The following is a 14,711-nucleotide window of genomic DNA, read 5'->3' as shown; positions in this document are numbered from 1 at the left end:
ACAAAATGATTTTGTTCCCCTTGAATTTAGTTTCATGAAGTATTTTATTTATTTTTAGGAAATATTGTAGTTGACAACCCAGCTGTTGGGGAGAGAGTTCACAAGCCTGTGACTCAGAAGAGAAGGAGCTGTTGTAACTCCTTTGTCTAAGACAAGAAAGCAATCATGTTGACTTTGCTGGCAGGAGAGAAAGATAGACCCGCAACTTGGAAGAGAGCTATTTCATCGTCAAAACTCATTAGTGCTAATTCCATGTTCGTGTTTTTCAAGCGCATAACAATTATTTTGGAGTTCTCTATGCAGAAGGTGTGAGATTTCAGGGCACTTCCAGCTGACTTCTTCAGCAATTATTCTACAAAACTCATTGAATGTGGTGATTTCAGCCACGTTTATAGGGGCCTTCACTGTGCCCTAGAGGGGCTCTTCCAAGTGCCGGGCCCTGAAGAGCAACATTCACTTGGGTGTCAATCCATCCCCACCTTGTATAAGACAGAATTTAATTTAAAGGGTGTCAGGTTTTGACATCAGTTTTCCTACTGTGATGCCATTCATATTAATCCAATAATTGACCTTTGTATTTGTCATGTGAAGGACGCTTTGCTAGAGTAATGTGCAAATTCAGTCACCGTGCACAACTAAAGCTGTTTCTCACTGACTTTAACTCCATGACATTATTAAACACTACAGGGCTCCATGCGATCTTGGTTCACCCCGGGATTTTCCAACTCCTTCTCTATGGGACTTGTCTGGTGATTACTATAAAAGGAGTGAGTGACCCAGAGCCTACTTAGAAGGAGAATCTCCAATGTGGATATGTTAGTATCTCGTCTCATAAAGAAATGGAAAATACCTAACACATGGAAAGTCCTGAGAAGAAGCCTGGCATATGGAAAAAGCCTCGACCTATTAGCTTCTGATCAACTTACTGTTAAATTTATTGCCTTCATGTCATTTTGGAAAATTAAAACAAAGCATAGTGAATTGAAGTGTGATGTTGCTTGTTTGGTACAACAGCGAGGTGATGGCCGGGCGCGGTGGCTCACGCCTGTAATCCCAGCACTTTGGGAGGCCGAGACGGGCGGATCACGAGGTCAGGAGATCGAGACCATCCTGGCTAGCACGGTGAAACCCCATCTCTACTAAAAAATACAAAAAACTAGCCGGGCGAGGTGGCGGGCGCCTGTAGTCCCAGCTACTCGGGAGGCTGAGGCAGGAGAATGGCATAAACCTGGGAGGCGGAGCTTGCAGTGAGCTGAGATCCGGCCACTGCACTCCAGCCTGGGCGACAGAGCGAGACTCCGTCTCAAAAAAAAAAAAAAACAAAAACCAAAAAAAAAAAAAAAAAAAAAAACAGCGAGGTGAGGATAATGGAGAGCCCTGTGATCCCGAGGAGATGGCCTAATCCAAGGAGAGGGAGGCTCCAGGTCATGTGGACTCACATGGGGATCCTGCTTCTGCACATCCCTCAGCCACTCCCAGAAGCCTTCAGGAGACAGGGGTGTGGGTGGGCCCTTGAGATGATCCAATGAGATCTGGAAGACAAGAAAAGATAATAATCTGGGATAAATTTAAAAAGTTAAAATAAAATTTATTTTAAATTCATAAATTATGGTTGTTTGTATTTACAAGGTAAGAAGCAATGTTATGATTTGTGAATGTAATATGGAATAACTATGATAATTAAGAATTAAGATAACTGTCATTAAACACCTCAAATTCTTATCATTTATTGACATTTGAAATTTACTCTGAGCTCTTTTGAAATGATCAATACACTACTTTTAAATGAACAACTAGAAATCAATTCATGTAAACAAATAAAAACAACTGAAATCAATTAGAAATTACTCTAATAATTTACACTTAGTCCATCATTAAGTTTGATTCTTCAGGATATATGTTTGGAATTATTTTATTTTAATGTTTAATATGAATGCCTAGCATATATGCATAGGTCTGTGTATTTATACATCTTTCTCTCTTTTTCTTTTTTTTTTTTTTGTAAGATGGTGTATTGCCCTGTTGCCCAGGCTGGAATACAGTGGCACAATCTCGACTCACTGAAACCTCCGTCTATTGGGTTCAAGCAATTCTTCTACCTCAGCCTCCCGGGTAGCTGTGATTACGGGTGTGTGCTACCACACCCGGATACTGTTTGTATTTTTAGTAGAGAGGGGCTTTTGCCATGTTGGCCAGGCTGGACTCGAACTCATAACCTCAAGTAATTCATCTGCCTCGGCCTCCCAAAAACCTGGGATTACAGGCATGAGCCACCGCGCCTGGCGGGTACATATTTCTATGGCCATAGATTTATGTCCCTATAGTTATGTAGTTGCTGATGTCAACACATGTTAATAAAACTCTAAAGGAATCAGTGCAAATAATTAGGAATGTTTATTTCTTGAAAGTGTATACTTAAAAATACTTATATACAGAATTTTAATAGTTATTAAATACTATTGATAATAAATTCATAATAAATACGAGTAATACAATATCACAGCCTAGAATGCTCCAGAGTTCTGCAAATACAATCCTGACTTTTCCAGCTGAGGAGAAAGGAAACCTCCCCGAGCACTTGCTCCTGGGACCTTTCCTGTCCTTAGTGGGTCCCGCGCGCCCCCTGGTGGCCCCGCACACCCCTGCAGGGGGGTTTGTGTCTGGGCTCACACTGACCTCGCCTCACTGTGTCTGTGGTGCAGTAATACACGGCCGTGTCCTCGGTTTTCAGGCTGTTCATTTGCAGATACAGTGTGTTCTTTGAATCGTCTCTTGAGATGGTGAATCTGCCTTTCACAGACGCGGCGTAATCTGCTGTTCCACCATCAGCTTTGCTTTTAATACGGGCAACCCACTCTAGCCCCTTCCCTGGAGCCTGGCGGACCCAGCTCATCCAGGAGTTACTGAAGGTGAATCCAGAGGCTGCACAGGAGAGCCTCAGGGACCCCCCAGGCTGGACCAAGCCTCCCCCAGACTCCACCAGCTGCACCTCACACTGCACACCTGCAAACACAAAGACATCGTGATTAGAAACAGCCACACATATCCACTGTTTCTCTCACTCATGTCCCCTCACACTCAGTATCTCTAGTTCTCCACCTTTTAAAAGAGCAACAAGGAAAACCCAGCTCAGCCCCAACTCCATGGCTGGTCTTCTGTGTTCAGTGCTGGTCACCAAGTGGAAACTCCTGGCAATCCCAGGCTGGGGCTCCTTTCCCAGAGCTGCAGAGTCAGGGCTGGGCTGGTTTTCATCAGCAGAGGGAGGACCCTATTTGCATGTGTCCTGCTATATAGGAAGCTATAGGGTGGGACGCCTGAGGAGAGGACAGGGCCCAGATAAGATGACTGTGCCTTGCAGAGGTTTGATGACAATGATGGTATTTGGAAAATATGCTGTCTTATAAAATTATGCTGTGATAAACACTTTGAACTGATCACTCTATTTTATTTTTACATGTATGTGTAAATTATGTTTTGTCACAGTGTTTCTCTATGTACAGATATGAAAGTAAACCACACATAGAAAATGGGCTAAGGATGTATCTAAGAGCTCATGTCTGGATGGGCAAGCCCCGGTATCTGGGCCTGTGCTCCTCATCACTGGCCCCAGTTACTCCCTGAACCGACTCTAGGACAGAGCTGGGGATGCCTAGGATGGTTGTGAAGCCCAATTTCTGTAGTGAGAACTTGTGTGATTTTTGCTGCATTCTAGCATTCACCTAAAATATGGTGAGAACTAGGATATAGGCAGATAAATTCTTAGTCATTTTTGAAATTTATTACACACTTTTTGTATCTTTCTATCATTCCTTTCTTGTCTAAGTATCCGTTTGCTTGTAATAAGTTTTATAAGTTTTAGTTTACATATAATAATCTTTTGCATATTTATATTGTACAGTTGATAAACATGATGGAGCCGTCATCATTATCAAGGTGGACAAGATAATTCTCAATATTTCCTTTTGTTCTTCTATATTCTTTATCCTTTTCCCTTTCTTTCTTTCTTCTACCCATTTCCCTGGCAACGACTGATCTTTATATTGCTGCAGACTCATTTGAATTTATCAGAATGTATATAAATGAAATAACATAGTATATATTCTTATTTATTTAGCTTACTTTACTTAACATAAATAATTAGATGCTTTACCTGTCAGTTTGGTATAACAGACTTTTTTATTATAAATATGGGGTAGTATTCTAGCAGACAAATTTACCGTAATTTGTTTTTCTATTAAGCAGCTGAACAATATTTGATTTTTTAAATTTTTCTAGGTTTTACTAAAGATCTGCTATTAAGCCTGGAAATGTACATAGAAAAGGAATATATTTTTCTTGTTTTAACAACTGCATCAATAATAACAGATAAACAGAGAAGATGGAATTTTGAAAATTTTATTTAACACTTTCAATATTTAAAGTTTCAAGCAAACAACAAATCTGGAGTTTAAGGAGAAGCAAGTTCTTGTAGAGCGTAACAAAGACAGGATTTGAAATTATATATTTCTATGGCAGAGTCTGGAATATGACATATAACCTATTACAAGAGAAATATATATGTGTATATATACACACACACACATATATATACACATATATATATATTGGATTGCTAGAAATTGTGTGTGGTAAGCATGTTGTAGTGTGAAATTGTAAGGGATCATATGCTCAAGAACTATTCTATCCTCTTGAATCCCTTTCCCCAAGAAAGGGGACAGTCACAAAAATCTTTCTTTCCCCAAGTGTCTGTCTAGGAAATAACAAGAGCCCACACTTCTGAAATGTATTCAGACCCATTTTCCTTATTCCCACAAAAGAACTAAGAATTTACCCTGCAGGGGCAAGTCACTGAAACCAGAATCCTAGGTGCACTTGTTCAATGCTTCAGGAATTGAGATGGTAACGCCAAAGATCTATTGAGAAGCAGCTCGCCTGTCTTTCTTATGGAATCAGAGCCTTAGTCTGCAGGGCAGGGCAGCAGATCTGCAAGGTGATGACACTGATGGAGAACACTGGAGCTGTGGGAGCAAACACCTGGGGAAAACAGGAGGACTCTACCCCAGGGGAAGGGCAAGAACACACAGACCAGCATCTCATCTGGAAGATGGTCAGGAACACTCACAAGGTCATACACAGACCCAGGGTCACTATGCCTTCCTAGGAATATGGACCAAGGAATGTGGACCTAGGAATATGGACCCTTTAGTCTAATGTCTTTCACCAATTTAGAAATTGTCAGTTAAATAAAACACTTGAATGCGCCTGAGGGAGCTGAAAGAGATTCTCTGGAGGACAGAACAAGGTGAAGAGACAAAGTCAAGCAGAAAAGACAAGGTATCATTGGAGGATCTGTAGTCTCTGGTGGACATAGTAGGGCAGACTTCAATTCGTTTTTGAAACCTTTATATCAGTCTTTAGTAATTTATATGATAAAACAGTCAACCTCATCAATGGTGTCTTATTATCCCCATCAGGGATGAAGGTCCATGTGGGCATGTGGTGCAGTTCTAGTCATGGAGGCAGGGGAAGTGGTCAGTTGAGGTGTTCCTGGTCCTTCAGAGGAGAATTGCAGAAATGTCTCATCCCCAATTCCAGACAATATTTAACATATGTGTGTGACTCTTGGGAATGTTGTCACCATGTCACTGTATGATGGGAGTCCCCTGGGGGTAGAAGCTGACTTTCTGGATGTATCAGTGTGGAAAATTGAGAAAAGAAACTGCCTGGGAAGATGAGCTGTCAAATTATTCAATCCTGGAGCCACTCACTTCCAGGCTTCCTGTTTCATCAGGTTGTGATTTTCCTCATTGTTTAGTCAGCCTAGGTTGTCTTTCTTCACTCTCTACTAAAATGGTCGCACATCATAACTTAGAAGTATTAACATAAATAAGTAATGAATTTGAAAATTAGAACAAGTCCCAAGTGAAGACAGTTACTGTGTGGTTAATAATGTGATAGACGGGAGACATGGCTGGATACTAAGTGTGTGTTCACATCTATTTTGTCTAGATTCACAAAATATTTTGTATATGCCTTAAGTAACATTCCCATTGAGACCCTTGATTTAGCATTATTTCTTGATGACTAATGCCTAATAAAAGTGGTGGTTATTAACTAATAATTTATATTACTAGTACATTCATTTATGATATATTCCTCTACCTGATGTAAAATCATCCAAGAAGGCAGAAGTTACTGCACTTATTAGACCTTGTCAATTAACAGAAGACTGGGATTAAATACAGATGTTCTACTGCAGTGCAGAATTTTAAAATGTGCTGCAAGCAGAGGTTTTAAAATCTTCTGGAAACCCTATCAAAATGTGCAGCAAGAAACGACAGTTTTACATAAAATCATACATTCTAGAGACCTGACATATAAATGTGAAACCAAATGGGAACAAAGAGAAAAAAAAAACTAATATGGAAACTCGAATAATGTTCTGGTGCATCATTACAGGAAACAGTGCGTGTTAACCTGGTTTTAATATTATCTAAACATAGAAGGCATTGCCGTTGTACATATCATACAGAAATCAGTCCTATGAGCAATATTCTGGATATGTTGAAAAATGGCATCTTTAAATAAAAATATATAAAAACTTTAAAAATTATGGAAAATTTCTTGGCCAAGAGTTATCCCTCTGACACTAAGACATTCTGGTCCCGCCCTCAGGACACATCCATTATTGCCCTATGACTCGGGAGCTGGAAGATTCATACATTTAGAAATTTTACATTCATTGCTCACCATCGTCCTACTGCAGGAGGTGTGTGTTACACAATACTGAAAGCAATTTTTATACTCACTCCAACCACCAAAATTTTAAGGTTGCCTTTTTATATCATCTTTTAACTGTATTTTGCGATCTTCAACCAAGAAATTATGTCTATTGGAAGAAACATCTGAAAAAATTCTGCTGTTGGAACATATTCGGATAAATCTTTTCAGGCATGATTAACCAAAACACTGCAGAAAAAAAAATTCAGGGAGTCAGTTCTTGGGTTGATATTTTGCAACTACAGAATCAGTTTAGTCCAGATATGGTGACTCATGCCTATAATTCCAGCAGTTTGAGAAGCAAAACCAGGGGAATCACATGAGACCATGTGTTTGAGACCAGCCTGGGCAACATAGAGAGACCCCATTTCAATGAAAGATTAAAAAAAATAAGCTGTGTGTGATGGTGCATCCATCTAGTCTTAGCTACTCTGGAGGTTGAGGCAGAAGGATTATGTGAGCCAGGAGTTCAAGGTTACAGTGAGCTATGATTGTGCCACTGCACTCCAACCTGTGTGATAGAGTGAGACCCTATTCTCTAATTATAATAACAATAACTAAGAATTTTACATAATTGTAAGGCTACTCAAATAGAAGATATTAAAATGAATATCCTCAGGAATCCTCTGGTGCTTGTGATGTTTTGGAGCAGACCTAAGACATTCAGAATAAGCGCATGATCTTAGATGGTGAAATGACTCCACACAAGACATTGGAACAGGACCCATGTCTAATCCCCTGCCCCATGCCTTTCACCCCTTTCTCCTCATTTCAGGCCTACTTTTCATTATTTGTTTATTCTTATAAGCAGACTTCACATTTTTTTGTAGACTTGCTTGTTGTCCACCCATATTGGACACTGATCTTTTTATTCACGATTTTTATAGTTGCTACATAGAATAAGTCATCACACTATTGTTTTGATGTCTGACTGTTGATAACTTAATGCTCATTCCTCCGTCACCTCCTTTCTTTCCAACACAAGGTGAATCTTGTTAGGAATCACAGGAACTCCCTCATTTGATGCCATCTGGAGGTTGAAACCCCACAAACTCCTTTCTGTGAGAGAGAACCCTCACTCTGCCTCCACCACCAAACCACTAGAGCAACCCTGAGCCAGTCTCCTTTCTTGCTCCATCAAGCCATTTTGGACATTCCTGAGATACCAGCTCTACTCTCGGCAGACACCTCCAGAGGTAATTAACCTTTCTGTATTCACATGGGGGAGTGTGCGGCACCCACAGATGTGACATCCACACTACAGTTTAGTTGAGATCTCTTGGTCTTTTTATGGTGTCAACTAGAACAAATGCGGTGAGCTTGGTGTCATGGTTCCTAACCACAGGACACACCTGTTCCCTGAACCAACCCCAGGACACAGCTGGACATGCCTGGTGTGGTTTGATTAACCCCTGTTACGTAATGAAATCATGACATTATTTTGTTGTATTCTAGTGTTTCCCTAAAGATAGAGTTAGGCTTAGGGTTTATTAATGTGTATATTCAGGAGTCTTTGATTTCATATATGTATTTAACTAAATCTTTAATTCTGTGTTGATAAATTTTAAATTTCTTCAGTTTATGAGTGAAGTCCTTAAACCAACGTTCTATTATTTTCTTTTTTATTTATCATATATTTTATTCATCTCTGTCTACCTCATTTTCTACCAAATTATACGTGTTTAAATTTGTAATATTTTAATGAGGTGAAATTAACAAATAATACCCATCCTGTGATGTGTACAATTTGACAAATAGTGACATAACCATTACTTTTCTCAACATAGAAAAAATCAACTATGCTCAAAATTTCCTCATTTTCCTACAATTTCTGGGTCCTACACTTTCCCTTCTCACACCACGCCTAGAGTCAGCTACTGGTTTTCTTTATGTAACTTTAGATTACTTTTCATTTTATAGAATTTATAAAAGAGGACTTGTATGTATGTACTTTTATTCATTTGTCTTATTTTACTTATCATACGTACTTGTGAATTCACCCTGGCTGTTTAGTGTATCCAGCTGTACCTTATTGCAACAGTGAGTGTTTCTCCAGTGAATGAATTTACCACAATTTGTTTACTGATTAAGCTGCTGATTGATATTTGTATTGATTTCAGTGTCTGGGTATTATTTAAAACCTGATACTCATCGTAGAGAAATACGCAGCTGAGAAACAACGTTCTTATTCTTACAGCAATATGAACAGGAGCTAAACTGGAAAAGTTGCCCTTTAACCAATTATCTTCAACACATCACGTGACTGAAGTTGTAGAATTCTGTGTGTGAGAGTGAGTTTGTGAGTGAGAGAGGAGGAAAGAAGAGAGAAAGAAGAGAAAGAGATCCTACATAATTGACCATAACTTATGAGGTACTCAAACAGGGACTCAGATTCTTTTTGGAAAAGGTCCACAGAAGATGGAGAGGACGACTTGATGCACCTACATATGGTTATATATTTATATAAATGCCATTTTCTAATAATACAGAGAATCACGTGCATGAGAATAAACATAGTGGCGGGTGTCCAGTGGTGAAATATGATGGTGATGCCAAACCCCATCTCCTGCACCTTTTCCCTCTTCCACCTGCCTTGATGTGTCCTGAGCGCCCCCTGGTGTCCTCAGCGCCTCGTGCTGCTCCTGAGCTTCCCGGCAGGGAGGTTTGTGTCTGGGCTCACAACGTCTTTCCCTCGCTGTCACTTTTCTATAAAAATCATGGTTGTGGACTCGTTGCTCAGGTAGCTCAGCTGTAGGAGAAACTGTTTATTTGGATGTGGATCTGGAGATGGTGACTGGACTTTGAGGAGTGGGTTGGAATGTGCACTCCCCTCATGACCTGTGCACCTGATTCGCTCCAGTCCCTTCCCTGGGGAGCTGATGGATCCCACTCCAGCAGGAAGCACTGGTTGTGATGGGAAATTCAGAGACAGCACAGGTGAGGAAGAGGGTCTTGTGAGGGCTTCGCCAGGCCAAGAGTGCACTGATATACACAGCTGTGGCATGCACAGGTTCTGAACAACATGTTGAAATTTAGAGATATGCACATTTTGATACATAAATAAAAATAGGATTGTATTGGCAATAATATATAGAAAGAGCTCTGAAATAAACTGATATATAGATGGCGAACTGATTTTCAGCCTGAAAACCAACAATACACAATGGATAAATCAAAGTCTCTCCCTAAGAGGGTGTTAGAAAAACTGGATCTACACATGCAAAGAATTAAGAATTTTAGTTTACGATAAACACAAAAAATCAACTCTAAATGGGATATATGGTTAAATGTATGGCTTTCAATTGTAAAATTTCCCCACCCAGAAAATAATATTAAGAATGATTTCCTGTATTTCAAATTAAAGTTACAGACAACAAAAGCAGAATTGAACAAGTGAAACTACATCACAACAAAAAGATGCTGGCAAAGCGTGGAAAAAATTCCAACAGACAGAATGGGAGAATATAATTTCAAGTCATGCATCTGAAAAAGTGTTAATATCCACAATATACATGCAACTTCTACAACTCATTAGCAAAATCATAATCGTCTGATTGTAAAATGGTCAGTTTTACACCTTAAAAAATTACGAACATAGATTCTTGCCTCTGGGTAATGGAAAGTTTTGTGGTACACTTGGTTGGGTAGACTTGTAGTTATTCAATCCAAAATTAATATATGCGGTGTTAGCCGGGCGCGGTTGCTCACACCTGTAATCCCAGCACTCTGAAAGGCTGAGTTGGGTGGATCATCTGAGGTCAGGAGTTTGAGACTAGCCTGACCAACATGGTGAAACCCCATCTCCACTAAAAATACAAAAATTAGCCAGAAATGGTCATATATATGTATGTATGTGTGTGTATATATATATATATATTTTTTTTCTGATTTTACTTAATATATGTTAGAAAACTGTCATCAGTTGATTCTAGGTCAGGTAGATTATCAATGATAAAATGGGTGGGCCTGATTCCATCAGAGCAGAACTGGATACAATTAAATGCCATGGTAATTCGGCAGCTTCGCCTCTCTCTGGGACTTCCAGCCTGCACTTACTGATGGATGATCTTCTGGACATTGGATATTCCCAGCCATCTCCAAAATCTGTCATCCTCTACGTCTCACAGAAATGTGGCATGTCCACCTGTAGCTTGTCAACCCTGAATAACAGGCAGAAAGAGACTCTAAAATGTGATAATATTTATTCTAGGATGTGCACTGCAATGGAAATATGTATGGGTGCATTCAGGTTGGTAAAGGAAGATAAAGAAATAAGGAAAAATGAGGAGGGTTACATCAGCTGTTTTGAGACAATTATCCTGGACTAGAAGGATCAGTAATAGAGGTAACATCAGTGTGAGGTTGAACAAGCAGTTGCTGGGCAGATATACTTGGAGAAGTAATTCTTTTAAGGTTGTGATGGCTTTTTTGCAAGGTTGTGGCTGTGCAGAGTCTATTTATGATTGTTCTTGTTATCAGGAACATGTGTGTTAGAACCCTCCTTCATGGCCTTCCCCAGCTTCATTCATTAGGGTTTTAACACAAGTGGCTCCATCTTGATTCTAATAAATTTCACCAGCTCTTTCTAACACTACTTCTGAAGCAGATGACTGACAGTTTGAACAGGGTTAATTCCACATCCTCATCCCATTTTAATAAAATAAGTTTATCCCCTTCACTATTAACAGCCAACTGCATTCACAGATGAGTCTACACACAACACAGTGGAGGGTCCTGAGCAAATGGGGAGGGAAGGAAGTCCCATCAGCCTCTCCCACGTGGCTGCAGGAGCCACAGGTGGAGCCCTACCTGAGCTCCAAGAAAATGCCTTGAGCCCTGGATGGTAGACCACGGAGGCCATCTGTTTCTTTTTCAGGAAGCACGAAAAGCAAATAAAAAAAGGGAGAACAAACACTCCAAAGAAAGAACATAGATAGGGAGCGAAGGAGCACCAGGTCAGTGCTGACGCTGATTGGATTTAGTGTCAGGAGAAGGGTCAGACGAGAAACCTGTGAGCTTCTACATGACACTGACCCTCACCCAGCCTTGCTATTGGCTGCGATCAGAATCCCTAAAGACTGTTCTAGTCCAGGAATCTCCCTGAGGTTTCTGTCCTGGGCATGATTGGAAGACACTCACCAGGCACCCGTGAGCTTCCTCAGGTCTCTGATCCTGGTGACAATGGTTGAGAACTTTTCATCTCTGTAAGCATCATTGTGCATTTGGTGCATGAGAGGTTATGTCCTCATATTAAAATGATCTTTTGAAAATATGTAGAGATGACATTAGGAAGCACAGAATCCTAAAATTAGAGAAGTTCATTAGAGAAACTGTCGGAAGAAGATGAAGTCCCACATCCTGACAGGAAATCAGCCTCCATTGCACCTGCCTCTGGGATTGACTCTGATCAGTGGCTCCTGAGCGCCCCCTGCAGCTGATTTCTCCCCAGCGTTCCTGCAGGGAGGTTTGTGTCTGGGCACACAATGACTTCCCCTCACTGTGTCTTTTGCACAGTAATACACAGCCGTGTCCTCCACTCTCAGGCTGCTCATTTGCAGATACAGCGTGTTCTTGGCGTTGTCTCTGGAGATGGTGAATCGGCCCTTCACAGAGTCTGAGTAGTATATGCTACCACCACTACTAATGTATGAGACCCACTCCAGACCCTTCCCTGGAGCCTGGCGGATCCAGATCAAGTCAGAGTTACCCGAGGTGAATCCGGAGGCTGCACAGGAGAGTCTCAGGGACCCCCCAGGCTGTACCAAGCCTCCCCCAGACTCCACCAGCTGCACCTCACACTGGACACCTGCAAACACAGAGACACCCTGGTCAGAAACTGCCACACAAATCCACTGTTTCTCTCACTCACGTCCCCTCACAGTCAATCTCTCTAGCTCTCCATGAATCACCTTTTAAAAGAGCAACAAGGAAAACCCAGCTCAGCCCAAACTCCATGGTTGGTGGTCTGTGTTCAGTGCTGGTCACCAAGTGGAAACTCCTGGCTATCCCAGGCTGGGGCTCCTCTCCCAGAGCTGCAGAGTCAGGGCTGGGCTGGTTTTCATCAGCAGAGGGAGGACGGTATTTGCATGTCTCCTACTATATGGCAAGTTCTGGGGTGGGACGCCTGAGGAGAGGACAGGCCCAGACAGGATGACTGTGCCTTGCAGAAGTTTGCTCTCAATGGTGGTATTTGGAAAATATGCTGTCTTGTTATAAAATTAAGCTGTGATAAACACTTTGGAAAGATCACCTTATTTTCTTTTTACATAATTGTGTAAATTATGTTTTGTTGGAGCCAATGGTTTCTCTATGTACAGATGCTCAGTATATGTCTAAGAGCTGATATCTGGGATGAGTAAGCTCCAGCATCTTGGCCTGTGCTCCTCATCACTGGCCCCAATTACTCCCTGAACCAACTCCAGGACAGAGGTTGATGTGCCTAGTGTGGTTTGTGGAACCCATTTCCTGTACTGAGAACGTGTGTGACTTTGCTGCATTCTAGCGTTCACCTAAAAATATGGTGAGAACAACGGTTCAGGCAGATACATTCCTAAGTATTTCTCAAATTTAATATACGTTTTTTTCTGTCTTTCTGTCACTCCTTCCTTGTCTAAGTTTCCATTTGTTGCTTGTAATAAATTTTATAAGTTTTAGTTACAGATAATAAACTTTCACATATTTAAAGTATACAATTAATAAATATGATGTAATCATCATCCTTATCAAGGTGGACAAGAGAATTCTCAACATTTCCTTTTGTTCTTCTATATTCTTCCTACTTTTCCTTTTCTTTATTCTACCATTTCCCTGGCAACTACAAATCTTTATATTGCTGCAGATTCATTTGATTTTATTAGAATTTATAAAAATGAACTAACATAGTATATATTCTTATTTGTTTGGCTTATTTTAGTTAGCATAAATAATTAGATATTTTACCTCGTAGTTGTATATATCAGACATTTACTTATTGTAAATTCTGGATAGTGTTCCAGCAAACAAAATTTATCAGAATTTGTTTTTTATTAAGCAGCTGAATAATATTTGAATTTTTTATTATTCTGGGTCTTAAAAATCTGCTATTAAACTTGGAAATGAATACATTTTAAAAATGCATCAACAATAACAGGTAAACATGGAATATGGAATTTTGCAAATTTTCTTTAAGGCTTCCGATAATTACAGTTTCAAAAAAACAATAAAGCTGAAGTTTAGGAAGAAGCAAGTTCTTGTAGACAGGAGCAAAGTCAGGGTATGAAATTACCTAAGGCAGAGTCTGGAATATTAAATATAGGCTATTCCAATAAAAAATAAAAATATATATTGGATTGCTTGAAATAGAATGTGTTGTTTTGTGGTGTGAAATTTTAAGGGACCACATACTGAAAAGCTAACCTATCCTCTTGAAATCCTTTCCCCAAGAAAGGGGACAGTCACAAAAATCTTCCTTTCTCAAAGTGTCTGTCTGGAAGAAAAGAAGAGCCCACACTGCTAAAATGTATTCAGGCCCAATTCCCTTATTCCCACACAGAACTAAGAATTTACTCTTGAAAGGAAAACCACTGAAACCAGAATCCTAGGGACACTGGTTCAACCCCTCAGGAATTGAGATGAGAACAGACATCCCCACCAAAGATCTATTGAGAAGCAGCTCCCCTGTCATTCTTATGGAATCAGAGCCTTAGTCTGCAGGGCAGGGCAGCAGATCTGCAAGGTGATGACACCGATGGAGAACGCTGGAGCTGCGGGAGGGAACACCCAGGGAAAACAGGAGGACTCTATCCCTAGGGGAAGGGGCAAGAACACACAGACCAGCATCTCATCTGGAAGAGGGTCAGAAACAATCAGAAAGTCACACCCAGACCCAGGGTCACAACGCCTTCCTAGGAATGTGGACTAAGAAATATGGACCTAGGAATATGGACCCTTTA

At 40.4% G+C, this 14,711-nt stretch overlaps 1 gene segment (V, D, J or C); it reads right to left on the bottom strand.

Annotated features, from left to right (window-relative positions):
• Positions 1-12,066: 12,066 nt before the first annotated feature.
• LOC126958586 (immunoglobulin heavy variable 3-23-like) lies at positions 12,067-12,910 on the bottom strand. The segment is given in 2 exon segments: positions 12,067-12,586; positions 12,690-12,910. Coding segments are annotated over 2 exon segments (483 nt in total).
• Positions 12,911-14,711: the final 1,801 nt, after the last annotated feature.

This window comes from Macaca thibetana, chromosome 7, assembly GCF_024542745.1.
Source record: "Macaca thibetana thibetana isolate TM-01 chromosome 7, ASM2454274v1, whole genome shotgun sequence".
NCBI lineage: Eukaryota > Metazoa > Chordata > Mammalia > Primates > Cercopithecidae > Macaca > Macaca thibetana.
Note: the sequence above shows the minus strand (reverse complement) of the source record. Positions and strands in the feature narration are given on the sequence as shown.